This window comes from Ochotona princeps, chromosome 17, assembly GCF_030435755.1.
Source record: "Ochotona princeps isolate mOchPri1 chromosome 17, mOchPri1.hap1, whole genome shotgun sequence".
In the NCBI taxonomy this organism is placed as follows: domain Eukaryota; kingdom Metazoa; phylum Chordata; class Mammalia; order Lagomorpha; family Ochotonidae; genus Ochotona; species Ochotona princeps.
In genome coordinates this window covers 18,684,897-18,712,874 of record NC_080848.1, presented here as the reverse complement: position 1 = coordinate 18,712,874, position 27,978 = coordinate 18,684,897, and the positions used below count along the sequence as shown (strand labels likewise).

The 27,978-nt window shown below is 54.5% G+C and overlaps 1 protein-coding gene across 2 annotated transcripts; it reads right to left on the bottom strand.

The window, feature by feature from the left end:
- Positions 1–3: 3 nt before the first annotated feature.
- PIP4K2B (phosphatidylinositol-5-phosphate 4-kinase type 2 beta) lies at positions 4–27,894 on the bottom strand. 2 transcript variants are annotated; one of them, XM_058676037.1, is made up of 10 exons: positions 27,777–27,894; positions 14,278–14,375; positions 12,117–12,213; positions 8,392–8,544; positions 7,504–7,650; positions 6,400–6,438; positions 5,875–5,988; positions 3,915–4,173; positions 3,502–3,605; positions 4–3,321 (listed from the first exon to the last, which is right to left on the bottom strand). In XM_058676037.1, exons 2-10 carry the CDS (start codon positions 14,340–14,342, stop codon positions 3,241–3,243), a joined length of 1,059 nt encoding a protein of 352 aa, XP_058532020.1. In that variant the 5' UTR covers positions 14,343–14,375; positions 27,777–27,894; the 3' UTR covers positions 4–3,240. The 2 variants fall into 2 exon arrangements, with proteins under 2 accessions (XP_058532020.1, XP_004591183.1); XM_004591126.2 differs by lacking the exon at positions 27,777–27,894 and adding an exon at positions 27,235–27,566.
- Positions 27,895–27,978: the final 84 nt, after the last annotated feature.

Genomic DNA, 27,978 nt, shown 5'->3' with positions numbered 1-27,978 from the left:
TTCCAAAGGACTCACGTGACCATGTACACAAAGCCATTTGTTTTATTTTTTTCTTCTTGTTGAAGATTCATCTCAACATGCATGCATTTTAAAACAGTAACAAGAGTCTCAAACTGTTTAGAGCAGACATTAGACAAGCACAGGGTGGGGGGAAGTCAAAAATTCCTATTTAAAAAATGGAAACTGCAGGGGGAATGAAGTCGCACACAGGGTGGGGTGGTGGCTGCAGCGCTCCGACTGGCCTCCTCTTCTTCCCCTGGGGACTGGAGGGCTCTTGCTAAGAGGCCCGAGGGGCTGGTACTGCCCTCTGCAGGTGGCCAGTAGAGTTGGGGGCAGCTGCCCGCCTGTGTTTTCCCTTTGAGTACTCCCTCCCCACATTACTGCCCAGGGTCCTGACCCCTGAAGGGTTCAGATGCCTGAGGGGGCCCGAACTGGTGCCAAGAACAGCTGAGGGTGGGAGTAGATGAGGGAAGCCTGGTCCTTGGTCCACCTCCCCAAGTCTGGGCCCCGGCAGGCTAGAGAGGGAAGGAGCTTGCTTTGGCTCCTGTGCACCCAGGGGACCTGCTGGAGGCCAGGGAAGAAGGTGAAGGAGGACGAGGCAGTGGGAGGAAGAGCTGCCTGTGGCAGGACTCTGGGGAGTGCCACTGACGCAGGCACCTGCCACAGACCAGTAACCCCTGAGCTAGATACGGAGAGAACGGGCACTGCTTCCACCGCGGCCCACGAGCAGGGGGTGGGAGGGAGGAGCTTGTGAGGGGACCTGGAGACCCAGTGGTTATTTAACAGGAACAAGGGCTGGTGGCTGGGGACAGAGGAAGTTGTGCCTGGATGCCACCCCAGAAGTGGCAAGACGGAGAAGATCCTGCCCTTTCCCCCCATCCAGGCCTCTTCTTGCCATCCACTTATTTCTGCTGTTGCTGTATTTTTTTTTTCCATTCATTTATTCTTACACCTTGGTTCCTGGGAGACTCAGAAGGATCCTGGGACACCTCTATGGCCGCCCGCTCTTTGACACGGGTCCCAGCGGTGGGGCCGGGGGTAGAGGACAGAGCTTGGGGTAAGGGTGTTGCTTTGCTGCCCTCGCATTGAGACTGCAAGCCAAGTGGAACAGCATCACATCAGAGAAAGAGGAAACTCGAATGGGGCAAGGTAAGTCGCTTTTAAACGTGAATGCCAAAGGAAATCACCGGGCTGGACCAACGTTTTGAAAATCGCACAGAGAATGACCTTTAAAAAAAAAGAAATAGAAAATCCACCAAGCCACAGCTCCAACATTATCAACAACACTGTCAACCAGAAAGAGCATTTGGACCAGAATGCTACCCTCCAAATGTAAACAATATACCAAACAACAACAGCAAACAACCTCACGGTTCAAGGAGTCAGTTACCTGGGGGTAACTGCACAAGCGAGGTGCACCTGTCACACACAGGGTATGGCGACGGGACCAGAACCGGCGGCTGGAAGGCAGAGGAGTCGAGGAGACATGGAGACACAGGCCTGACTGGAAGCATGTCTGTTTCTACTCCTGATCATGAGGTGGGGAAATCAAGTCCCAACATTACTCCCACACAATCCCTGTTCTTGCTCAGATTGCCTCTCCTGAAGAGCCAAGGTTCCACATTCTCCCTGCACGCCACATGCCTGCCGACAGCTGCCTTGTTGCAGCCGACAGCCCTTCCGGGGCCACGGCAGTGTCTTCATCCCCATCTGCCTCCTCCCCCTGCAGGCCCATGGAGGCTGCCCCGGTATGCTGGGCTTCCCGTGCTGTTCCCACTCCCCAGCTGAGCCACTGGGAAGCCACTCTGTTCCTTTGAACGTGCCACACACCTTCACAGCTTCAGGGTTATCTACAGGGCGCACCCTCTCTTTCTCAGCCCCTGTTCCTGGCTGTGGGGAGGACATGGGGATGCGCCTCCCTCCTCGCAGAGCACCAGGGCAGCGTCCTCTCCTGGCTGCCCCACACCCCGCCTGAGGGCACAGAGTCAAGGGCCCGGGTGGCAGGTGCTGGCAGGGACAGGCCAACTTTTGCAGGATGCAGGCTGCCACCTCCTCCATGCAGGTCTCAGAACCACAGAGCTGTTCAGTCTCGGGAGGGTCATGTGGCAAGCTTCCACGGTGGCTGTCCTGGGTCATATCCTCAGGGACACTGTGTTCAGGTGACAAACCCCAGGCACAGGGAGGCAGTCCTGGGGCTGAAGGATGGATCTGGAAGGGAGCACTGCCTGTGCCTGGGGATCCATCTCAATCACCAGCTTAGCCTGGGAGGAGGAGGTGGAGGAAGTCAATGTTGGGCAGACACACATTCCTTTTGTCGCTTCCGCAGAGGGGAGTAACCGCAGACGTGAGGGTCCTGGTCCATCCAAGGTGCTTTCTGGCTGCTTGTGGCCGACCCAGCGGAGACAGGCAAGACGGAGAGAGACTCTGAACTCCAGGGGCTGGGATGGCCTGGGCTTAGGCACTGGCCACAGGGTTCTCAGAAAACCAGCTGTCCGTGGCCCACGATGCCCCACTCCCCGCGCCTCCAATCATCCCCTGAGGAGGAAGCCTATGCCCTTGAGGTCTCTGATCCTGATCCACAGGGGGCAGGGCTGAGCCAGAGCATTCCTGTGGGAAGTCAGCACTGGAGGACGCAATGTGGGGGCACGTGACATTTCACTGCAGCCCGAGATCGAGGAGCAGCCGAGGCGCCGGTCCAGCCCAGAGCTCACTGCAGGCACAGCCAGACCTCCCCTCTTCCCTCAGCTTCTACTCTCCAGGCACCTCTAGGCTGGTTCACCCAGAGGCTCCCTTGACGGACGGGAGCCAGGAGCTGGGCACGGGTGGGGGTGGCAGGGTGATCACATACACGTCATTATAGAAAGCAACCCAGGAGCAACGTTCTGGAAACAGAATCTCAAGGAACCCACCACGTCCTGCCGCGGGCCCCCAGGTACCATAAAAGCCTACCAGGTACCAAAAAGGAACCCCCTTTTCACTTGGGTCAAATGGTTGAGGGTTGCCAATCAGGGTAAGCAGAAGGCAGGGTCTTCTGGGAGCAAAGTACATACCCAGCATGTCCTGTTTGCCCCAGCCAGGCCATCAGCAGTGTCACAGGCTGCAGTCTCATGGCGGAAGGCCTCCCAACTCCCCACCTCCCAGGCCCTGCTCCCCACCCTCCCACCTGGCCCAGGTCCTCCCTCTCCCTCTCCCGATCCCACATCCAGCTCTCCTCCGGCTCTGGCTGAGGGTAGAAAATGACTATGTCAGGATGTTGGACATGAACTCATTGAAGCGCTTGGAGTATTGCTCAGGGTTCACGGTCGAGATCTCGGCCCCCGCCTGTAACACACAGGATGCCCAGCACTCAGGTCTTCCGGCCAGGGTGGGGGGCTTTTGCAGCAGCCCAGCCCCAGGGGAAAGGCTGGGAGCTGGGAGGCTGGGGCCAGGGCTAGGGCTGGGGCAAGGCTGAGAGCTGGTGGGCTGGGGCTGGGGCCGGGCCGCCCAGAAGGGAACACTCACCCCATGCTTCACCGTCTTGGCGGCATGTGCAGCTTTCTTCTTGGCATCGTAGGGCGTGAGGATGTCAATGATGGCCATGAAATAGACCTCCTTCTTGGGGGCACCTGAAGGCAGGAAGCAGTATGTGGGGCAGAGGTCAGAAAGCTCCCACAGCCCAGAAACAGTCCCCCACCACTTCCCCCATTCCCCTGAGAGGTTACATGGCAGCACATCCAGGATGTCATATGGGACATGCACAGGCCACAATGGGGCATGTGGCAGCTAGGTCGGGCGCTGGGGTGAAGGGAGGCTTGACAGAGGAGGAACCCCAGGGCCCCAGTTACTGGTGGGGTGTCCGAAGAGGATTCCGAGTGGGTGTGAGCAAGGGGCAGGGCTTCCTACATAGAGGAAGTGGACGAGTGGGCTCCACTCACTTTCATGGCTTTTCATGGCGTAGACATCCACAGAGGGGTCGAACTCGCCGGGGCCAAAGAAGCGGGGTGTGCTGAGAAGGTTGCCAGGGCTGTCGGGCGGGGTGCCATAGGAGCAGAGCAGGGCACCACCCACCCCATCGTTTTCACACTCCTCATCCTCTGCCCGCTCCTCCACCTCCATCTCCTCCTGCTCCGCCCGGTCCACATCGTGGATGCCCACCAGTAGGCTGTAGTCCATGATCTTCAGCTGTGCCAGGAACTGAACGGGAGCAAAGAACAGGGAGACGGGAGGGGGAGACGCTATAGGGGGCATCCCGGCACATCTGGAACTCACGCCTGGAAACCCCTCTGAAATACAGTGGGGTGAGATGGCTTTGGGAACCAATGGCAGGGCACGGAGCCAAAGGAGGAGGGCAGTCACTTGGGCAAAGGCATTGGAGTGAAGGTAGTATGAGCACTGCGAAAGGCCACGGCCTAGGGTGTTTTGGGGCTGAGAGAGGCCATGGAGGGCTGAAGGAAAGGAAGTAGGGATGTGTGGAGCTGGCACTGTAGCACAGCAGATAAAAGCCTCTCCCTGATGTGCCAGCATGCCATAGCGGCTGAGGGTTCAAGTCACAACTGCTCCACTTCCAATCTAGCCCCCTGCTGATGGCCTGAGAAAGCAGTGGGAGAACGGCAAAGGACTTGTGACCCCACACCTGGCTCTTGGGTTCAGGTCGTTGTGCCCATTTGGGATTAAATCAGTAGTAGATAAGAGATCTCTCTGTCACTCTCACTGTCTTTCAAATAAAAAAATAAATCTTGGGCCCAGCACGGTAGCTTAGCGGCTAAAGTCCTCGCCTGCATGCACCGGGATCCCATTTGGGCACCGGTTCTAATCCAGGCAGCCCCATTTTCCATTCAGCTCCATGCTGGTGGCCTGGGAAAGCAGTTGAGGACGGCCCAAAGCCTTGGGACCCTACACCTACAAGGAAGACCTGGAAGAGGCTCTGGGCTCCTGGCTTCAGATCAGCTCAGCTCTGGCCATAGCGGCCACTTGGGGAGTGAATCATCAGATGGAAGATTTTCCTCTCCGTCTCTCCTCTTCTCTGTATATCCGACTTTCCATTAAAAACAAGTAAATCTTAATAAATAAATAAATAAATAAATCTTAAATACACACACGATGTAAATGCACCTAATTCCCTTGAACTATAACCACCTAAAAAGCTATATCAGCATGTATTTTATAATAGTTTTTTTTTAAGATTTATTTATTTTTATTTCAAAGATTTACAGAGAGGAAAGACAAAGATCTTCCATCTGCTAGTTCACTTCCCAAATGGCCATAATGATCAGAGCTGATCAGAAGCCAGGATTAGGCGCTTCATTCGAGTCCTGCACGTGGGTGCAGGATCCCAAGCACTCAGGCCATCCTCCACTGCTTCCCTAGGCCACAAGCAGAAAGCTAGATCAGAAGCAGAGCAGCAGGGACATGAATCAGCACCCACATGGGATGCTGGTGCCACATGGTGAATGATTAGCTTGTTGTACCACAGCACAGTGCTGACCCAGTAGTTTTTAAAATAGTTGTTTTTAATAGTCTGTGGAGTCTGGTTTTAATGAGCAAACAGGCTCCTGGCTTATTAAAAGAGAAGGGTGGGGCTGCCTGGACAGCACAGGGTCACTGGGCAGCAGTGCCCCCACCCAAATCCCCACAGCTGCCTCCAGATATGGGCTAAGTAGGCATCCCCTTAGCTGGGGTTCTTTGGGCCACTCTGAGAGACAGGCAGATGGCTCTTCCACACCAGGAGCAGTGCTGGGAAGAAAGTTGGGAGGTGCCAGGTGGGATCCCTGGACAACTGGGTGGGAAGCACGAAGGCCCTAATGGAAATGCCTGCTCCCTGGAGCACGCCCCCTCTGGCCTGCACTCCCAGAGTGCAGGTGCTCTGAGTTCCATTTCAGGCACCAGGACAGGTACCTCCACGTCACGCTTCAGCTTCTCCAGGAAGTTCTTTCTGCTCTCCTCTCCCACATGCAGCTTCTGGCCCTCATTGAGGAAGTCATTGTCTTTAAACGTGGGCAAGTCCTTGGCCTAGGGGAGCAACAGCAGTGTCAGGGGTGGAGGTGGGGTTGGGGAGAGGGCATGGAAAGCACATGGGAAGAAGGCGAGCGATGTCCGTGCGGGAAGGCGTGGGTGGGACATGCAGGGCAGGCAAACACATGGTGCCTACAGAAGGAGCACTGACCAAGAGGTGCCTTTCCTGCTAGGCCTCTAACAGGTTCAGACTGGAGTCCCCACACTTGCACAGGACCCTGCAGCACCAGTGGGGACATGAATGACTGAAAACCAGGCCTAAGGCGGGGGCAAGTAGGCACTTGCGCCACTGGGTGTCTCATGGTAGGGAGCTGGACTGGGGGAGGAGGGAGGGACAGGACGGCTGGTAGCAGGTGCATCTGATTTCAGGCGACCTTCCCAACATGTTCACTCCAGCCTCCAGCATACCTTCTCCTTGTCGCTGGCTTCTCTGGCAACGGTGGAACCCTGAAAGAGACAGGGTCATCTGCAAGTCTGACCAAACATATGCCCACGCAGCAAGCCCCAGCTCAGAACTGAAGCAGGCCAGCTAGTATCCAAGAGTCCAGGAGCCAGCACCCTGTGCTCCTGCTGCCCTGGCCCACCTACTAGGTTTTGCCCATAGGAAACAAAGTGGCAGGGGCTGGGCAGCAGGGCTGCACCGGAGGCTCAGTCTCAGCCCCAGGGAACATCCCTGGTGATGCATTCACTGCCCTGGTGCTGAAAGGTGCCAGCCAACAGGATGCTGAGCACATGGTAGGCAGCGACCAGCACCCACTTCTAGGAGGAAGCAAGCACCCGAGGCAGGCTCAGAAGTGCAAAAAGATGCAAGTGTGTGATGCAGCAGGGTAATCCAGGCCTACAGGCCACGGAAGCACCAGTTAGAGGCCTGGCTGCTCCACTTCCCATCTAGCTCCCTGCTAATACGCCTGGGAAAGCAGGAACTCCCAGCTCCTGGCTTCAGCCTGGCCCAGCCTTGGCTGTTGTGGCCATTTGGGAGTGAATCAATAGATGGAAGTTCTCTCTCTGTCACTCTGCCCTTCGAATAAATAAATAAGTCAATAAATTAAAGTACAAGTGGGAAGCAGTTAGGTGGGAGGAGGCAGGGGAGGGCAGAAGGGCAGGGCAGGAGGGACATCTAGGGGTGGAGGGAACTGCAGGAAAATGAAGGAACACCAGAGGAGGCGACAGTGGTGTGAGCAGCAGAAAGCATGAAGCCAGGAAGAAAACCCATGGAGCAGCTGGCTTCCAGCCACCAGTGTGTCCTCAGCGCCCACCTATGCTGTCAGTCCCCCAGGGCTGGGCAGAGGCCAGAGCATGTGTGTCAGCTTGGCCCAGCCATGCACGGACAGGGCTGAAGAGCACCCCTCGTGATGCACTCTCAGCACCTCTGGGCCACAGTCACTTCTACTTCCGCCAGTCAGCTGGACCTGGACTTGAAGAAGTCTCTGACCAGCAGGAATGTGGCTGCTCAACCGTGGTCATCCAACCAGGCCCACAGAGGCAGGGAGGAACAGTCCCAGGGTCCTTTACCTTGAGGTCATACTTGCGGTGGACAGTGAGCCGGTGGCTGAACACGTTCCTGGTGACCACCATGTAGGTTTCCACGCCATCCACAGTTAGGCGGTACATGCCCAGGAACTGGGGCAGCAGCGTGTTGCCATGACACTCCACTATGAACTAGACGGGGAGGCAGGGAAAGTCAGTAGGCTAAGGGATGGGCAGGGGCCCAGGGTGGGTGAGGTATTGCCCAGGCTGAAAGCCTCAAGGGCTCCCTGGGGCCTGTGGCTTCACCTGGTATGGCAGGGCAAAGTGAGAAGAGGACTAGGGAGAGATTGCCCCCTGGGCTGCTGTGCCTGGACTGCCACCTGCCACCTGGCTGAATAAGGACTCTGCCGTGGGCCATTGGGGACCCAGGGCTTGCACCCCCTCTGCCAGCAGAGATGGGAGAGCTCCACTGTGGGAGCAGAATTGGTTATACCCCAAGCCCTCACCCACGCCCTGACCCATGTTGCCACAGTAACACACCTGCATCCCCCATCCCCCATCCCCCTCACCACATCTCCATGCCCCTGAAATGAAGACAGAGGCTGGCTGGGGACAGCCTGTGTTCCCCGTGATGGGTTCCAGGTGAGTAGGGAGAGCTGCTCCATCCCCCTACCTCCCACCCCACCTCTGGTGCTGGCAGAGCGCTCTCTCCTGGACTGGATGGGGCAGATGCCAGGGTGTGCCAACCTGGACCCCAGCTAGCTGCCCCTTGGGGATAGTGTCAGTGACAGGCTGTGGCATTGCCTCCTGTCTCTAGGAGCAGGCCCCGATTTGTGGGAGAGCGGGAGGACTCCGTGATCACAAAAGAGGACCCATGCATCCCGGGGAAGCCTGTGACTGTCCTCACCCTGCTGGGCCTGGGACTCACCATACCTGGTGGTATTTCTTTAAGATGTTGTGCATCTCGGCCACATCCTCACTGGACACGGTCTTGATGACAAAGCGGCGGTCGTAAGTGGTGAGGAAGCGTGTACCGCAGCGGCCTTGGCTGTCACTGTTGATGGGAGCGCTGCGGGTGACTGAATTCTGAGGGTGGAGACAGAGAAGCTGGGTTTGGCAGGGGAACCCCAGGCTCTGAGCCTTCCCCTGTGGGGCTAGAGGACCCCAGCTCAGACCACGTCCTCCCGCCTTTGCCCAGTGCGCCCCCAAACACACCCTAAATCTTGCCCAGGGGTCAGGAGTCATGTTTCACCGCCTGCCCCAACGCCAGGTTGACTGTGATGGACCAACCGTGATGCACCAAGGCCTGAGAGCATCCCCTGACTGCTGTTACCTGACACAGCAACCTCAGCAGCTACAACTCTGCACTGCTGGCCTGGGTGGAGCTGGATCCTAACCCTGACCCTCACAGGCACTATGACCTCTGACTTCTCTACCCCTATGTGTCCTCATAGAGAACACAGGAGATAGATGGAGCTGACCCCAAGGGCAAGCAGCCCAGGGCTTTATTATAAAAATAAATAAATATTAAAAAAATTTTTTTTAATCAAACAGCAGCAGCACTGGGGGGGCAGTGACATTAAGTCAGGTCACCGCTGGTGGCACCACTAGTCCATGTCCGAGCACTGCTTCATGTTCCAGCTGCTTGGCTTCCACCACGCTCCCTGCTCATGTGTCGCAAACAGTGACAGAGAATGGCTCACACGTTCCCCTGCTATTGTGACCAGTGGGGGTATCAACCAGCAGAGCTCTCTCCCTATCTCTCTCTCTCTCTCTGTTGCTCTACCTTTTAAAGAACTAATCTTTTTTAAAGGATTTTATTTATTTTTCTTACAAAGTCAGATATACAGAGAGGAGGAGAGACAGAGAGGAACATCTTCCATCCGATGATGCACTCCCCAAGTGAGCACAACGGCCGGTGCTGCGCTGGTCTGAAGCCAGGAGCCAGGAACTTCCTTCCGGGTCTCCCACACAGGTGCAGGGTCCCAAACCATTGGGCCGTCCTCAACTGCTTTCCCAGGCCACAAGCAGGGAGCTGGATGGGAAGCGGAGCTGCCGGGATTAGAACCGGCGCCCATATGGGATCCTGGAGCGTTCAAGGTGAGGACCTTAGCTGCTAGGCCACGCTGCAGGGCCCAGAACTAATTTTTTTTCATTAAAATATAAATAAGTAGTAGGGCCAGCATTGCAGCGTAACAGGATAAATCACAGCCTGCCACAGCCTGCAACACCAGCATTCCATATGGGTGCCAGTTTGAGTCCCAGCTGTTCTATTTCCAATCTAGTTCCCTCTGGGAAAACAGTGGAAGATGGCTTAAATACTTGGGTCCCTGTACCCATGTAGGAGATTCCTGGTTTCTGGCTTCAACCTGGCACAGCCCTGGCCACTGCAGTTACTTGAGGAGTGAATCCCCGAATCCCCTGATGGAAGATATCTCTCTCTCTCTGCCTTTCAAATAAATACATCTTAAACTTTTTAAAAAGCTGTACCAGTAATGAGGGGAAGCATCTGGCACAGTGGTTTTTTTGTTTGCCTGCTTTTTAAATGTTGAGTTATTTATCTATTTGAAAGAGTTACAGAAAGGGAAAGACAGAGATCTTTCATCTTTCATTGGTTCACTACTCAAATGGCTACAGCCGAAGCCAGGGGCCAGAAGCCAGTACTTGGACCCTCCTCTGTGCTTTCCCAGGCACTTTAGTAGGGAAATAGAAGTGGAGCAGCTGGGAATCGAATTGGTATACACGTGGGATGCAGGTGTTCCTGCTATGCCACAGCATGAGCCCCTTCGTACAGTGTTTAACACAGTGCTCAGGACATCTGCACCCCATATTTCAGTTCCTAGGTTCAAGACCTGGCTACTCCATCCCAGTTTCCTGTGGCAGGTTATGTCTCTGATACTTAGGTTCCTGCCACCCATGTGAAGACCTGAACTGAAGCCGCCAGTTCAGCCCAGCCCAGCCCAGCCCCGGCTATCGTGGGCATCTAGGGAGTGAACCAGTAGATGGAAGAACTCTCTGCCTGTCTCTTAAATAAATACAAATAAATTACATATATTTAAAAAAATTAAAAAGAAATGTACACAGTCATCTCTCTCCACTGTATCCACACCGATGTAGGAGCACCCTTCCTGGTGGGACCCTGACACCTGCACCTGCCCTACACGGCCTGCCCTGGCTTTGGCTATTGGTGTTGGCTCAGTCCCTGTCCCCCTTGAGCCCCCTCCTGTAAGGACCTGAGAGCAGCAGAGGTTCAACAGCGAGGGCAGGGGACAGTGTGATCCAGCCAAGGGGGTGTATTCACCCAGCTGACATGGCCATGGCCTTGAGGAAGCCATGCTGAGGAGACATCAGCTGTCCCATTCCCAAGGATGACCTGTGTGCGAAGATCTGCTCCCGGGAATGGCTCCAGGACACGCCCTCAGCCCTGTCTTCCCTAGGACACTGCTGCACTTCACTCTGCGCCTCCTCCCCAGACCCTGGTGGGGGCAAAGGGACCACCTGAAAGCAACAGATTTGGATCCAGCAGTGCTGAGCACCCCTTCCAGCCCCGCCCCACTGTGGGACGCCCTGCAGGCAGATCTGGCTCTCCGCAGTCACAGAGCTGAGTGCCTCCCGCCCTCATTCCAGTCTGGAGCAGTCACAGTCACAGTAATCACACACAACTGTTGTCACAACCAGTCACAGCCAGTCACACTCGCAGTCACACGCCCACAAGGCCCAGAGAGGCAAAGGCAGACTGGGGAGGTTGTGCTCAGACAGCCCCAAGTAAGGGTTAAGGGAAGGCACCAAGCAGCGTGGGGTGCAGCAACAGTCGGTCTGTAGGTAGCGCCAGGCCCCTGAGGGGGATCATATAGTTTAGGGCCTTGATCTACAGAGGGGCCAGAGGGACTTTCCTGGGCACCAGGCCCCTGGCTCTCCTCCTCTCACCTGCCCCACCTCAGTGGGCAGTCAAACCCACCAGGGTGCCAGGGGGGAGGGTGGGGAGCTCATGCAGAGGTGAGGTGTAGGAATCACAGTGCTGGGAGAGACCAGGGCACCCCTCTCAGACCTCCCTGTGTTATACAGCCTTTTTCCTCCAGCCAGGAGACTGGCAGTTGGCTGCACCACCCACCTTCCACCCAGGGTTTAGCCCGCAGCGGGAGGGAGGCCCAGGGAGAAGTGCTTGGAGAGATGTGACAGACGAGGGTTCTGAGTCAGACGTGAATGTCCCAGTCATGCAACTGCTTCTCCTGACAGGTGACAACTTCCATCATATACAATTTCCATGACATACAGCATTGGCCTGGAAGAGGGCAGTTGGCCTGCCGTGATTACCCACCGCCCACCACGAGAGAGGGGAGAGGTGGCGCTCATACCTGGTGGGAAGTTACACTACCCTCGAAGTCTTCCTTTTCTAATCTGTCTGATCTGCTTTAAGAGTCCTCAGCTCTTGCTGGCAACAAGTCTCTCTCTTTTAAGTCAAACTATGAAGGAGAAGCTTCTTCAGCCTAGACTGGGGGTGTTGGACTGAAATGAAGCAGCTGCTGCCGGCCCTCTCTCCCCACTCTCCAGCTGCCTGCCCCGGGCAGGAAGGGGCCTGAGCCTGGGAGGCTCTTAGCCCGACCCCCCAACCCCAACCCCAGCTTCCAGACCAGCAGAACTGGCCACACCCCACATACCTGATAGTCCTGATCATCAATACCAAACCTCTCCCGGAGATTCCGGAACACCATGGGGCAGTACTCTTTGAACTTAAAGCGGCTTGGCAGGTTCTCTCTGGGGGAAAAGTAGAGAAGTGACTCCACAGGCTGCCCCAGCACACCTGAGATCTGACATCAGAACCCTTCCTGCGCCACCTCTGGACTGACAGAACCCGCACAATGGGTGGCACTTCGGGGAGGTGCTCAGGTCGCCCCCCAAGGGGAGAGGAGGCTCTGGAAGGCTGGGTGCTCAGCAAATGCTACAGGTGTCCACAGCAGGTGAACACTGAAAAGCTGGGGCCAGCAGCCCCTACAGGCACCAGTTCATGCCCTGGCTGCTCCACTTCCCATCCGGCTCCCTGCTTATGGCCTGGGAAACAGGAGGATGGCCCAAATGCTTGGAACCCTGCATCCATGTGGAAGACCCAGAAGAAGCTCCAAACTCACGGCTTCAGCCTGGCCCAGCCCCATTCATTATGGCCACTTGGCACATGAACTAGCAGATGGAAGCCCTTTCTCTCTCTTTCTCTGTGCCTCTCTCCCTCTCTTTTTCTCTCTCTCTGCTTAACTCTCTCTCTTTCAAATAAATAAAACAAATCTTTAAAAAAGTACTGAGAACTTTCAGCTCTCTAGCATTCCCATTGTGAAAATTAATCCCGTGGTATCTGTGTGGTTTGTGCACTCCTCTGGGTGTATGCTGTCCTTCAATACAGCTTCCATCCAGGAAAACAAACTCTTACAAGGGCAATGAGAGGGAGCCAGGCCCTGATGTACTGGTGCTGCTATGGCCCATAGCCATAGGGCACGTGACTCAAGGTGGGCAGGAGCTTTCTCACCAAGATGCCCCTTTTCTGAGGCCCCAAGAGGCCTCCTTGCAGGGATACCCTGGCTTGGCTTCCGCTGGGCTGTCCTTCAGAGGGCCCTCAGCCAGTTAGCCACAACACCAAGCCCCACTTTCTCACAAGGCCTGCTGCATGGCTGCCAGGGCGCATTTCTGCACACACCTCTCTGGATTCAAGTCCCATTGTTCCCAGGAGGGTGCAAAAGGACCTTGGAGCGAGGGCTCCCCCCAGGATCTTGACAACAGCTACCTTCCTGAGGACTCCTTTCCAAAAACATCTCTCCCCTAACATGACTGGAAGGCAGAGGAGTGGCTACTCGGGAGGGTGGGGCCTGGCCTGCCATCTACCCCAAGTACCAGGAAGCAGCCCTGTCGCCTCTGAAACACTAAATGGCTATTGGGAAGACAAGGGAAACCCTCAAGAATGAGCTGAGGGAGGAGGTGCTCTGCCTTGGGCCTGGAGGACCGGGCTGGGGTGCCTCACCAGGGCTCAGAGACCCTGACACCAGCAGTGGGGTGGCAGCCACACTGAACCTGGGGCGGGGGGAGTGAAATGGCAAGGCCTTCCAGGGGCTCAGGGCTCAGGGCGGGAACATCCTCAACAGCACCTGAGACATTCATTCTTCCAAGAAGCCATGTCCTTGGTGCAGGCTCAGCCTGAGATTCCTGTGGGTGGCAGCTGGAGAGACAGAGGCCTTAGAGTTGGCGCCATGGGTCAGCAAGCACCTTTATATGTCAGCATCCCATATGGGTGCCAGTTCATGTCTCAGATGCTCCACTTCCTATCCAGTTACCGTTTATGGCCTAGGAAAGCAGTAGAGGATGACCCAAAGCCGTGGGACCCTGCATTCATGTGGGAGACTCGGAAGAAGCTCCTGGCTCCTGTTCAGCTCAGCCCCAGCTGTTGTAGTCACTTGGGGAGCGAGCCAGCAGTCATCTGCTCTCCTTCTCTCAGTAAATCTGCCTTTCTGGTAATTTTTTTAAAAAGCTACTGCTCCAACTGCTGCTGCTTTGAGCAGCTCCCTGCACCTGAGCTGGCTCTGCATGCCTGCCCCAAAGCCCCATCACACACGCACAGTGCAGCTGGCTGACACAGGAGTGAGGTGAGATGACCACCTAAGGGGGAGAGGTTCACACCACAGGCACTTCCTAGGCACTCTGACCCACGTGTTCCAGTCACACCCTGCCTGAGGCTGGCTCAGTCCCTGCCCCCACCCCCAAGAGGCTTTAGAAGGCCCAGGCAAGGGCAAGGACTGCGCACAGGACCACCCCAGCCCGCTGCAGCCTGTGGCCACTTACTTATTGAAGAGATGATTGTCCACTTTGATCTTGCTGTAGGCTTTGAAGTCATCTGGCATGAGCATGACAGGGACAGGGACATTACTCAGCTCATTGATCTGCAAAGCAAGTGGGGGAAATGTGAGAACCTCCGCTAGCAGGTCCCCTCCCCGCCTCGGAGGGACCAGATGCTAGCAGCCACCCTCAGATGCCCTCCCTGGCTTTGTTTCTGCCCTTCTTGCCACCTGTTGACAATCTCTTCCCCTGGGAAGGTCCGGCTCCAAAGGTACCTCCTCCATGAAGCTTTCCAGGATTCTACAAATCATCAATACTCTGTGGTCCCATCTTGGAATTCCTGAAACATCCCTGGCATCTACCTACTGGCCACCTCCCAGCCTCCCTCTCACACTGAAGTTCATGCTTAGACATCAGTTAGACTTCAGAGAGGCAATATCCTACACTTGATCTTGGCCAAAAAGCCAAGAAGATATTGAGGTGATATTCTTTCCCACTGAACATCACCTCACTGATTCTGGGAGGCTCCATGGAAGCTGGCAGCCCAACTGACCCGAGCAGGCGCCCCATCAACATTTCTCAATCACAGATGGGTCAGTGAATCAATATCCTCTCGCACCCAAGTGGGTGGGAAGGACTTTGAACATCTTCAATGCAAGCTGCGGGTCACTCAAGAAACCAGCCCCAAGGCAGGAGACGAGCTGGATGGCTTTGCAGTAGGGAGTTGCAGGAATCTCCCAAGCAAAGGGTTACATTCAAAACGAACAGAATAAACAAAAAGACAAACAAAATAAAATAAAACAAACAGAAGAGGTAGCTATCTGGCCACCTCTCTGACCTCTCTGTTCCTGATGCCACAGACTGCTTAATGCTCAGGTAGGGGAGGGAACAGCTGGTGTTGTCTATGCTCCAAACACACAGTCCCCTCGTCATCCATCCCCTCTTCCAAGAACTGCAGCAGGGACAGAGCTGCCTTCCCATTGGTGGAGAGTCAGAAGGCAGGTCCTGCGGGCCCCGCCCCCTCTGCAGTCAATTAGTGCTCTCCTTAGCCGCAGATGTCCTCCCCCAACACAGCGGAGGAGGATCTGACATCTGACCCTCAGTAGGGCTGCCACTAATGCATTCTGAATTTCCAGAGGCCATCTTAGACCTGGCTTAATGGATATGGGGGAGGGGGCCAGGTCTCGTGTCTCCCACATACTTTCTTTGCAAATCCTATTATCTCAAGGAGGCCCCGTGCGGCAGAAAGGGCACAGGCTGGAGTCATTAGGACTCCTCCAGAAGCCTAAGTGGGGGAAGTGGCATTTAATTTGCTACTCCTTTGATGTTCCAAACCTCCTCACTTTAGAAAGGTCAGAGGACAGAGGAAATCCAAGTTAATGCAGCAACTGCGATGGGGGAAATTAGAGAAGGTGAAGGAGGATACGGTGAAGGGTTAGCAAGCTCAAACGCTGAGAAAACTGACCGGCACACACACACATAGGGGTATCCTGTGTGATCCCAACTCTATGAAGTACTGGGTCAGGTACCCATAGAGCCGTAAGTCAGAAAAAAGATTGCCTGGATGGGTGAGAGTATGATGGGACATGAGCTGTGTGACTCTAGGGTGACCAAAGTGTTCCCTCTGCTGTTTGGCACTGATGGCTACGCAGGTGTTTGTCACATTCCTCAATTATACACTTAAAATCTGTGCACTTTTGTGTCTGGCATCGTGGTACGGCAGGTAAAGCTACCGCCAGATATATCAATACCCTATATGGGCACCACTTTGAGTCTTGGCTGCTCCACTTCCTTTTTTTTTTTTTTTTAAAGATTTTATTATTACTGAAAAGCCGGATATACAGAGAGGAGGAGAGACAGAGAGGAAGATCTTCCATCCGATGTTTCACTCCCCAAGTGAGCCGCAACGGGCCGGTACGCGCCAAACCGATGCTGGGACCAGGAACCTCTTCCAGGTCTCCCACACGGGTGCAGGGTCCCAAAGCTTTGGGCCGTCCTCTCCTGCTTTCCCAGGCCACAAGCAGGGAGCTGGATGGGAAGTGGAGCTGCCGGGATTAGAACCGGCGTCCATATGGGATCCCGGGGCTTTCAAGGCGAGGACTTTAGCCGCTAGACCACGCTGCCGGGCCCCCTTTTTTTTTTTTTTTTAATTTTTGACAATCTTTACATAGTTAGGGTAAAAAGGTTCAAGGGCTATAGGAAAGTGGGTAAGACTATTATTTCCATATTGTTTCCTTCATGTTTAAAGAGGGATATTAAGGGAGAAGCCCCACCCAGTTTCCCACCCACCTCAGATCCCGGATATAGGACATGCTCTGAGGTTCCTGCTCAAGTGGTTTTGATAGTTCACCAGTTATGAATCGCTGCCAATCTTGCCACTCCAAGCACTATGAGGTCGCTGAAGAATCCACTGATTGACATAGTCCATCATAGAGTCTCCGTTTGCCCAGCATTTCGCTGCCAACATATAGCTGAGATGGTTGATTGACCTGATCTGTCTTCTGCCTTTTCTTGGTTAGGGTTCCGAGTCCAACATTTCGATTGGGGAGATCTCCAAAGAAACTTTGTGTGAGGTGTTCTCAGACCAGATTCTTGTATGTACTAGCAAGTACGGGGCCCGGCACAGTCCATTGCCCCGATCAGCTGGTGGTTGCAGTCAGCTGGATTGGGGCTGCTCCACTTGCAATCCAGTCCCCTACAAATAGCCTGGGAAAGCAGCAGCGGTAGCTCGAGAGTTTGGGCTTCTGCCACCCATGTGGAAGACTAGAAGAAGCTCCTAGTAACGCTTCAACCTGGCCCAGAATTGCCCAAAGTGGCCATTTGGGGAGTGAATCAGTGGATGAATCTTTCTCTCTCTGCCACTTTGCTTTTTAAAATCAATTTTGACAGGCAGATTTTACAGTGAGAGGAGACAGATCTCTTCCATTCACTGGTTCATTCTCCTAATGGCCCCAACAGCTAGGAGGTGAGCTAATCTGAAGCCAGGAGCCAGGAACTTCTTCCAGGTCTCCCCACGTGGGTGCAGGGTCCCAAGGCTTTGGGCTGTCCTCCACTGCTTTCACAGACCATAAGCAGGGAGCTGGATGGGAAGTGGAGTAGCCAAAGCACAAACTGGGGCCGATCACTTGCAGGTGGAGGATGAGCCAATTGAACCATTGCACCACCACACCTTTTTTTATTTTTAAAGTGTGAATTTTGGGGCCAACAATGTAGCACAGGCAGGTTAAATATCCCACTCACAAAGCCAGGATTCCATAAAAGAGTTCAGGTTTGAGTCCCAGCTACTCTGCTTCCCATCCAGCTTCCTGTTAATGTGCCTGGGATGGCAGCAGACAATGCCTCAGGTACTTGGACCCTGCCACCCACATGGGAGACCGAGATGGAATTCCAGACTCCTGGCTTTGATCTGATTTGGGGAGAGAACAACATACAGAGATCTCTTTTCCTCTCTGCCTTTCAAAAAAATCTTTTTAAAGTTTTATTCTATTTATGGGCCTACATGGTGGCATAACAGGCTAATCCTCTGCTTACAGCACCAGCATCCCATATGGGCACCAGTTCAAGTCCTGGCTATTCCACTTCCAATTCAGCTCCTTGCTAATGGACTGGGAAAACAGCAGAGCAAGGCCCAAACCCCTGGGACCCAGCACTCACGCAGTAGACCACTGCTTCTTCCATCACTGATTCATTCCCTAAATGACTAAAACAGTCAGAACTGGGACAGTCAAAGCAAGAGCCAGCAGCTTCTTCTGCATCTGCCGCATGAGTGGGCCCAAGCCCTTAGACCATCCTCTGCTGCTTTCCTAGGCCATAAGCAGGGAACTGTATCAGAAGAACAGCCGGGACATGAACCAGAGTCCACATAGGATGCTGGCATCGCAACCAGAGGCTCAATTTACCAGGCCATGGCACTGGACCTCTCAAATAAACCTTTTTTTCAAGTATGTACTTTGTTGCATATATATTATTGCCTTGTCCAGAAACTTGATTTTAAAATTCACCCAATTCTCTGATGTCCTTCCCAACCAAAAAAAAAAAAAAAGACGGGCCCGGCGGTGTGGCCTAGTGGCTAAAGTCCTCACCTTGAACGCGCCAGGATCACATATGGGCGCCGGTTCTAATCCCGGTTGCTCCACTTCCCACCCAGCTCCCTGCTTCTGGCCTGGGAAACCAGTCAAGGACGGCCCAATGCTTTGGGACCCTGCACCTGCGTGGGAGACCCAGAAGAGGTTCCTGGTTCCCGGTTTTGGATCAGTGCAGCACCGGCCGTTGCGGCTCACTTGGGGAGTGAATAATTGGACAGAAGATCTTCTTCTCTTTCTCTCCTCCTCTCTGTATATCTGACTTTGTAATAAAAATAAATAAATAAGTCTTAAAAAAAAAAAGACAGAAAAGAAAGAGCCCCACAGCCCCACAGCACGGGTGCTGCTGAAAGAAGCTGGCGAGAAGGAAGCCATGGCCACAACCACAGTGTCAGTTCCCCTTTCTTCCCTGGCATTCCCAGCCTGGCTCTAAGGTCAAGGGGAGACAGAGACAAAGTGGCTCCAGGCTCCCATGAAGCCGAGCAGCCTTTCCTGGCCACACCCTGCAACGCTAGGAACAGCACACCATGGGATGGCCGGCTATGTACCAAACCAGCAGTGTCTGTTCTAAGTCAAGTTGGGGTGGCCGGAGCTTGGCACCAGGACAACAAAGAAAGAGAAAAACACCTGCTTGGTAAGGGTGCCCCTTCACTGTGGCCAGGACGAGTAATTCCATCTAATATCTCCAGAACGCTCTATCTGGAGGGTACTGGGCATGCTTGCCATACCAGGGTCAAAGTGACGGGAACCAAGTCAGTTCTGGTATCTCACTTCGTCTGTGTTTGTGTGTGTTTTAACATTTTATTTATTTTTATTGGAAAGTTAGACATACAGAGAGGAGAGACAGAGAGGAAGATCGTCCATCTGATGATTCACTCCCCAAGTGGCAACAATGGCCAGAGCTGAGCTAATACAAAGGCAGGAGCCAGGAGTTCCCTCAGGATCTCCCACACAAGTCCCAAGTCTTTGGGCCATCCTTAGCTGCTTTCCCAGGCCATAAGCAGGGAGCTAGATGGGCAGCAGGGCCACCAGGGTTAGAATCAGTGCCCATATGGGATCCTGTCGCGTGCAAGTCAAGGACTTTAGCCACTAGGCCACGCCGCCGGGCCCTCATCTGTTTTCTCGATTATGCAATCCAACAGCAGGAACCTCATGTTGGGATACCAGTTCAAGTCCAGGCTGCTCTGCTTCCAATCTAGACTCCTAATCAATGCAACTGGGAAGGCAACAACAATGATCCAAGTATTTGAGACTCCCTGGCACCCATATGGGAGACCAGGCTGGAGTTCTGGACTCTTGGCTGAAACCTAGCCCAGCACTGGGAGAGGGTGGATGGAAGAAGGTGGTATGATCAAGGGTCACTCCTCACTGTCACACATAGGTAGAAGCAGGGCTCCTAAGCCTCGCCTGCTGCAGCCGAGAGCATCTGACGCTACAAGAACCTGCAAGCTCCCATTACTCCCTGCTGAAAAACTTCCATGGCACCGCAGCCACTGCAGGACAAAGCTGGGACTCCTCAGCATGGCATGCAAGGCTGTTCCTGACAGGCCTTGGCTTTGCAGAACTTTTTTTTAATTCTTCTTTGAAAGGCAGATTTACAGAGAGATCCTCCATCCACTAGTTCATTCCCCCAGTTGCCACAATGGTCAGAGTTGAGTTGATCCAAAGTCTGGAAGCAGTAGCTGCCTCCTGGCCTACCGCATGAGTGCAGGATCCCAGGGCTTTGGGCCATCTTCCACTGCTTTCTCAGGTCATAAGCAGGGAGCTGCACCAGAAGGGGAGGAGCCAGGACTGAGCCAGAGCCCATATAGGATGCTGTTGCTTGCAAGCTGAGGATTGGACTATTGAACCATTGTGCTGGTTCCTCTGTTGAACTCGCCAACGTACTGTATGCCCAAACTGTGACAGAAGCTGAGGATACTAAAACAAAGACACAGCCTCTGTTTAGTTGGGCAGATGGACAACCAACAACCTCTCCCGTGTGATGAGTGTTGCAACTGAGTTACACCAAGACGAACGGACCACTTCTTCAGGAGGGTGGTGAGAGCCTGACTGCTAAAGCAAGCTGCTGACACCCTGACTTGAGGTCCAGGAGGGGAGCTCCCCGCACGGCAGAGGAAGGCACTCCCAGGCAGTGGGAGCAGGCAGAAGCATATCAGGGTTCGACCATAAACTGCCCATTTTTAAATGAAATGGGGAGGATGTGCAGGTCTGGGGGGGCATGGAACGGTCAAAGTTCAGCAGCAGAGGACAGGGTGACAAGGAGCAAAGGAAGGCAACAATAATGAAGAAGAAGAAGAGGGAGAGGAGGAGGGGGAGAAGGAAGAGGAGGGGGAGAAAGGGAAGGAGGAGGAAGAGGAGAAGTGGTAAGGCCATTAATTCCTGCCACAGCATCCAAGCCCCAGCAAGGGAATCTCTGTGTCCCTATGCTGGGATCTCCCACTCCCTTGGATAGCTACTTATTCATGCATTTTCTCTCTCCAATGGGCTGTCAGGTCTTGAAAGGAAGCACCTTAAGTGATCCATGTGTATGCCTCTAACACAACAGTGGGCACACAGTAATGACTCAATAAATGGAAGGATGGGCCAGGTGCAGAAGCTTGTGGCTAAAGTCCTTGCCTTGCATGTGCCAGATCCCATATGGGCACCGTTCCAATCCCAGCTGTTCCATTCCTGACTTCTGGTGTCAGACTGGCTCGGCTTCGGCCCCTGTGGTTACTTAGGAGTGAACCAGCTGATTGAAGACCTTTTCATCTATCCTTCTCTCTGTAATCTGCCTTTCCAACAAAAATAAATAAATCTTTAGAAAAAATTGTTTTCTACTTTACTTGAAAGGCAGAGAGACAGAGACCCTGTATCCCTGGTTTGCTCCCCAAACGCTGTAATTGCCATGACCGGTCCAGACTCAACTAAGATCCTGGCCATCTGATGGTGGGGCCACGGGCTGCTCTGCCTCCCAAGGTGTGCAATGGCAGGAAGCTGGGCTGGAGCAGAGGAGCAGGGCCAGCCTTGTGGTGCGGTGAGCTAACCTGCCATCCGAAACACCAGCAGCCTGTATGGACACCAGTTCCAGTCCTGGCTGCTCCACTTCCTGCTAATGCACCTGGGACACCATGGAAGATGCTCCAAGAGCTTGGGCTCCTGCCACTCACAGGGGAGACCCAGACGGAGTTCCATGCTGCTAGCTTCACCTGGCCTAGCCCTGGGTTGTTGTGGCCATCTGGGGAGTGAACAGTGGATGGAAGATTTCTCTCTCTCTCCTGGCCCTTGGATTCTGTCTTTCCAATAAGTAAATAGGTCATGAAGAAGAAAGAGGAGGAAGAAGAAGGAAGCAGCAGCAGAGGAGGGACCACAGCTCACACCAGGTGCTCCAGTGCAGGATTTGGGCTTCCTAAGTGTGCCAGATGCCCCCCTACATTAAAGACTTAAAACAGCAGGACCAGAGGAAACTCCAGAGGTGTTGCATTAAACAGAGAAGGTGTGTGGACAGAATCAGCGCAGGGAGGAGGCAGGGGAGGAAATGAGCAGAACCGAGACTGTGCTGGGGCATGGCTGCTTTGCCCGGGGCGGAGGGGCACCAGGGGGGCACCTGTGTCCCATAACAGAGTGCTCGGGTGCAGGCGCCAGCCCGCTCCTAATTCCTGCTGACGTATCCCTGGGAGGCAGCAGGTGAGGCCCGATTTCCTGGGTTCCTGCCACTCCCATGGCAGATCTGGACGACACTCCTGGGTGCTGGCTGGCCCTGGCCAGCCTCAGCTGTTATAGAGACCCTGGGAGCAGAAGTGGCGGGTGGCAGCTCTTGTTCTGTCACTCTCTGTCTCTATTTCTGTATCTCGGCTTCTGAAACCAATAATAAACAACAGAATAAAGCTGTTCCTCACACCAAACAATGAACTCAAAATGGATTTTGACCTACATATGAGAGCTAAAACTAGATATCCTATAGCACCACCACCAAAAGCCAAATTCACGGACAAATGGATAAAAGATCATGACAGACACAGCCTTTAAAAGGAAAGGGCCTGGCACAATAGCGTAGTGGTTAAAGCCCTAGCCTTGAACGCGCCAGGATCCCATATGGGCACTGGTTCTAATCCTGGGGGTCCCACGTCCCATCAAGTTCCCTGCCTGTGGCCTGGGAAAGCAGTCAAGGATGGCCCAAAGCTTTGGGACCCTGCACCTGTGTGGGAGACCTGGAAGAAGCTCCTGGCTCCTGGCTTCGGACTGGCTCAGCTCCAACCGTTGCGGCAGCTTGGGGAGTGAACCATTTGACAGAAGATCTTCCTCTCTGTCTCTCCTCCTCTCTGTATATCTGCCTTCCAATAAAAATGAATAAATCTTAAAAAAAAAAAGCTAAGGCTATAAAACACTCAGAGGAAAATACAGGAACAACTTTTTAAGACCTTGGTTTGGGAAAACCATTCTTACATATGGTGTCAAAAACAACAAAAGAAAAATATGTCAAACTTAATCAAAATTGAAAGTTTGGGTTTCAAAAAATACCATTAAAAAAGCTAAAACACAACTCAGTGGATGGGGTACAATACATGAAAACTATGTATCTGATAAGGACTCTGTATAAAGCATATATTTAATAATAAAAAGATAACTCAATAATAAAAAAACATAATTACTTTAAAAATGAAAGTATATCTTTGTTTTTCCTTTTTTAAAAAAAATGTTATTTATTTTTATTTGAAAAGCAGACCACATTTACAGAGCAAAGGAGATACAGAGAGAAATTCTTCCATCCACAAATGGCTGCAGTGGCTAGAGCTGGGCTGATTTGAAGCCAGAAGCCAGGAGCTTTTTCTGGGTCTCCCACACGGATGCTGGGTCCCAAGGCTTTGGGCCTTCCTCAACTGCCCTCCCAGGCCACAAGTAGGGAGCTTAATGGAAAATGGAGCAGCTGAGACACCCATATGGCACCCATACGGAATTCCAGTGCTTGCAAAGTGAGGACTTAACTTTTTATTTGAAAAGCAGTCATAGAAAGAAGAAACAGAGAGAGGGATCTTCCACCCGTTGACTCACTCCCCACACTAGTGGTCACAATGGCCAGGGGTGAGCAGATCCTAAGTCAGGGGCCAAGAGCTTCTTTTAAGTCCTTCACATGGGTGTGGAGGCCCAAGAACTTGAGCATGCTCTGCTGCTTTCCCAGGCCATAGCCTAGCCTGCTATGCATTATGTTATTGTGGGTATTTGGGGAGGGAATCAGCAGATGCAAGATCTCTTTCTTTTTCTCTTTCTCTTCTGCCTTTCAAATAAATAGATTTTTTAAAATCACAATGTCTTGGGCCTGGCGGTGTGGCCTAGCGGCTAAGGTCCTCGCTTTGAACGCACGGGGATCCCATACGGGCGCCGGTTCTAATCCCGGCAGCTCCGCTTCCCATCCAGCTCCCTGCTTGTGACCTGGGAAAGCAGTCGAGAATGGCCCAAAGCCTTGGGACCCTGTACCCGCGTGGGAGACCCAGAAGAGGTTCCTGGTTCCCGGCTTCGGATCGGTGCAGCACCAGCCATTGTGCTCACTTGGGGAGTGAAACATCGGACGGAAGAACTTCCTCTCTGTCTCTCCTCCTCTCTGTATATCTGACTTTGTAATAAAATAAATAAATCTTTTTTTAAAAATCACAATGTTTTTTGGTTTTATACCCACTACGATGTCTATACTAAAAAGACAAGTAGGAGGTGAGGAGGAGAAAAAAAAATCATGTTCTTAGAATTGCATCTATATGGCCTGACACAAAGGCTCAGTGGCTAACTCCTCGCCTTGCCACTGCCAGCATCTCACGTGGGCACCAGTTCGTTTCCCATCCAGCTCCCTGCTTGTGACCCGAGAAAGCAGTACTGGATGACCCAAAATCTTGGGATCCTGCACCCATGTGGGAGATTCAGAAGAAACTCCTGGCTCCTGGCTCTGATCTAGCCCTGCCCTGGCGAGTGCCCATTTGGGGAGTGACCCAGGGCATAGAAGATTCCTCCCCTTCTGTCTCTCCCTCTATGTGCTACTCTGTTTTTTAAATGAATAAAATGTATCCAGATCCCCCACTGCTCCGACCACCCTAGTGAAGTTACAAACACAGCTGGGTCTTTTTATTATATTTTATTCTTACTGTATATCTACCTACCTATCTGGAAAAGCAAAGTTACAGAGACAGGAGAGACAGAGAGATCTTACATCTGCTGGTTGACTCCCCAGATAGCCACAACGGCCAGTGCTGGGCTGGTATGGAGCCAGGAGGAGTTTCTTCCAGGTCTCCCACATGGATTCAAGGGCCCAAGCACCTGAGCAGTCCTTTGCCACTTTTCCAGGCCATTAGCAGGGAGCTGGATGAGAAGCGGAACAGCTGCGACTCGAACCAGCACTCACATGGATGCCTGCACCCCAAGTGGAGAATTAACTTGCTATGCCATGGCACCGAGCCCACATCTGGTTCTTCAAATGAACAATGAGTATTGGCTAGGTCAGAGTCCCTGGGTCTCCTCCACACTGCTCTCTTCTTGCCGCCGAATACAGCCCCTCTGCACTGGACTTGTATTTCATACACTACACCACTGGTTCTCTGTCTTTATCAGCTGACCCGACAGGTGCAGTCTTGGAACTTCTCTTCTTGTTTCCTCTGACCCTCCACAAAGCCTTTGGGCTGTCCCTCTGGCCAGCAGAGGAACTTCTGTGACAGGACCCAGTGCAATGGCTGCACTTCTTCGACTTGGAATTAAGCTAACCTCCTCATGTGTGGGTCACTGGCATTGGCTGTAGATAAAGACCTAACAGAAAGGCCTACACACCTACATGGGTAAGGAACCAGAAAATCAAAAGGAATGTTGGTGTCTGCATCCCTACATGGCAACACACAGGCTTGTGAAGGAGAGAAGCTTCCAAAAAGGCCAGTAACCCACCCAGAGCCACTTGGTCCAGGTCCCTGGAAAACTGCCCAACACTGCACTCTCCTCTAGGTGGCAGATCCCAGTCAGGGGCACAGAACTGCTGGACCCTGCCACAGGCCCAGATGAAGCAACCAGACACAGGGGAAATGACCTCGCTGGTGGCTCAGCCTGTCCAGCACGGTGGCACTCAGGGCGCCCACCATCCCCACCTACCACCCCCATGCACACTCACACTTGTGGGCAGCCATGGTTCTTATTAATGTCAATGTGTGGCAAGCTGGCCCCTCACACAAACTTGCACCAAGTTAACCAAGGTGGTCACCTTGTCCAAGAGAGAGCAGGAGTCCCGATGCCCACGCACCTGCCACCAAGGCCTCCATTGGAAGCTCTCATCCAGCAGACTCAGTGCCTGCCCTGGCAGCCACTGTTCACACCACCAGGAGCCGGCAGGCATGGGCACGCATGCCGGAGCACACTCGTTCTGTGACGAGCTCACAGCTCCCACCCAGCCTGGGACTAAGCCAGGAGAGAGGAAAAGGAACAGGAGGCCAGGAGAACCAGGTCTGCCACCCAAGCCCCTGGGCACAGACAACACGGCTGCTGGGGCTGCGGGGTGGCTTCCTCATGGGAAAAAGAGGGCACCCCCCGAGTCCTCAAGTCGGACTCCCAGGCTTCTCCCAATTCCCTCCACAGAGGACTGCTTTCTAGGGAGAAGCCAGAGGTGCAACAAAAACCAAGGAGTGACTCCCAGAAACGGCCACGGAGTTCACATTTTGATGACCCGGTTTCCCTGTAAATGTTGCCTGATGATTCCCCTGGGGGGTGACAGGAGGGGCTGTGCGGTGGTCCCAGCCCTGCTCAGCCCCTCATTTCTCCCTATCCCCATGTGAGGGTGCTGAAAACATCAGGGTGCCCCAGGCCCCAAGAGATGCATACTCCCCTCTCCAGACACACCGGCTCCTCTCCATCCCATGAAAGACCTGAAACCCGATTCGGCCCTCGGTCTCCAGCCAGGGGCCCCTGTGGCTCCTCCAGCAAAGCCCAGCCCCATGTCCCTTTGTCACCATTTACTTCTGGCAACTCTAAGCTCTCAGCAAAGACTAGGAGCCCAATACACTGCGATCCAGAGGAAAGCTTGGTTTTCCTCACCCCAAGCTTCCACACCTTCCCCTGCCCCGCTGCCGGGCTGGGTACTCCCAAGCAGCCAGGAGACACTGGTTGAAGGAAGACAGAGTCCCCCAAAACAGCACAGAATAATCATCCAGCTCAGACACTGCAGGGGGACCCCGACTCCTGACAGGGGACGCTGGACAACCTCCCATGCACCCAAGGATGCTGACACCTCGCTCTGCTCCTGGGTCATAGTCACGGCGCATCATTACACCCCCGAACCGCGTCGGAGAGAAGTGTCTCTGAAAGGAAGCCCCCCAAAGACGGAAGATCCATCATTCCCCACAGCGTTAATCCTAACCCTCAGGCCTCCGCAGTCTCCCTCCGCCCCAGTCCCGGGAGACCCTGGCACAGCATCTGTGGCCCAAGGAAGCTTCCGCTCGCGGTGGCCACATCTCATTCTGGTCAGGAGGAGGAGGCCCAGAGGGTGGGAAGCCGTGAGCAGCCCCTCCAACCCCAGAGCCAGGATGGGAGAATATTCCGGCAGTCAATGGCACTTGCCCTGTCAACTGGACAAGAGCTGGCAGCGGGCAGCCAGGGACAAGGGGAAATACCCATGCGACAGCCAGGGGGAGGGGAGGGGACGGGCGCGCGGTCCCACGGCGCACAGGCCTTCCCGCTGCGCTCCACGGGCAGCCCGGGACGAGCACAGGAAGCTGGAGGGGCTGCAGGGAGAGGGGAGGAGGCGACCGCACACCATGGGGACACCAGGCCGCGCGTGGCGTGCGGGGAGTGCTCCGGGCCCGACGGCGTGCAAGGGCGGGGTGGGCGTGCAAGCGGTGGCCGCCTGCGGCGGCGGGGCCCGCGCGGGGGAGCTGGTTACCGTGTGGTTCACCCCCCACATCAGGACGCTGAGGATCGGCTCGCTGGCCCGGAATAGCTTCACTTTCTGGCACACGAAATGCTTCTTCTTGGTCTTGGTCTTGCTGGCGCTGAGCGGCGCCACCGCCACCGCCGTGGTGCTGGTGCAGTTGGACGACATGCCCGGGGCGGCGGCGGCGGCGGCCGAAGGGGGGGCGGCGGAGACGGCGCACAGACCAGCGGCCCCAGGCCTCCCCCGGACCGATCCCCACCCCCGCTGCCTCACCGCGCCATGGTCGCGCCCGTCCCGTTACCTCCCCACCCCGCCTGGGTGGTTGCGTCCGCCCCACGCCCCGCCCTCCGCACCGCGCCCCGCCCCGCCGTCTTCGGGCCTCCCCCCCCGCCGGAGTGGTACCGCCCGTCCCGCCCCGCCGGCCCCTCCTCCCCGGACGCAGGAACGGCCGGGCCGGCCCCGGCGCGCCTCAGAGCACCGGCCCGGAGCGGGACGGGGGACGGGAAGGGCAGCGCTTGCCGGTTACTGCGGGGAGGGGTTCCCCCACCCACCCAAAGGCGGGCTTCGGCTGGTTCCCTCAACCCGGAGTGCCAAGATGGCGGCCACGACCCAGCTCCGTGAACCAAGAGGGATGGGCTGTACCATCCGCACCCCGGGGGAGACGGGAGGAACACGGCGAGGGGAAAAGGAAGTCCATCCTGGAGGACCGAGGACGCCCCCTCGCCCCACCCAGGCGTGGGTCTCCCCACTCCC

Coding starts and splice junctions, on each gene's coding strand:
- PIP4K2B (XM_004591126.2), bottom strand. CDS start 27,393: ATGTCGTCCAACTGCACCAGCACCACGGCGGTGGCGGTGGCGCCGCTC. Junction 14,376..27,234: donor TGTGGGGGGTGAACCACACG/GTAACCAGCTCC, acceptor CTTGCTTTGCAG/ATCAATGAGCTGAGTAATGT. Junction 7,651..8,391: donor TCTTAAAGAAATACCACCAG/GTATGGTGAGTC, acceptor CTCCCCGTCTAG/TTCATAGTGGAGTGTCATGG.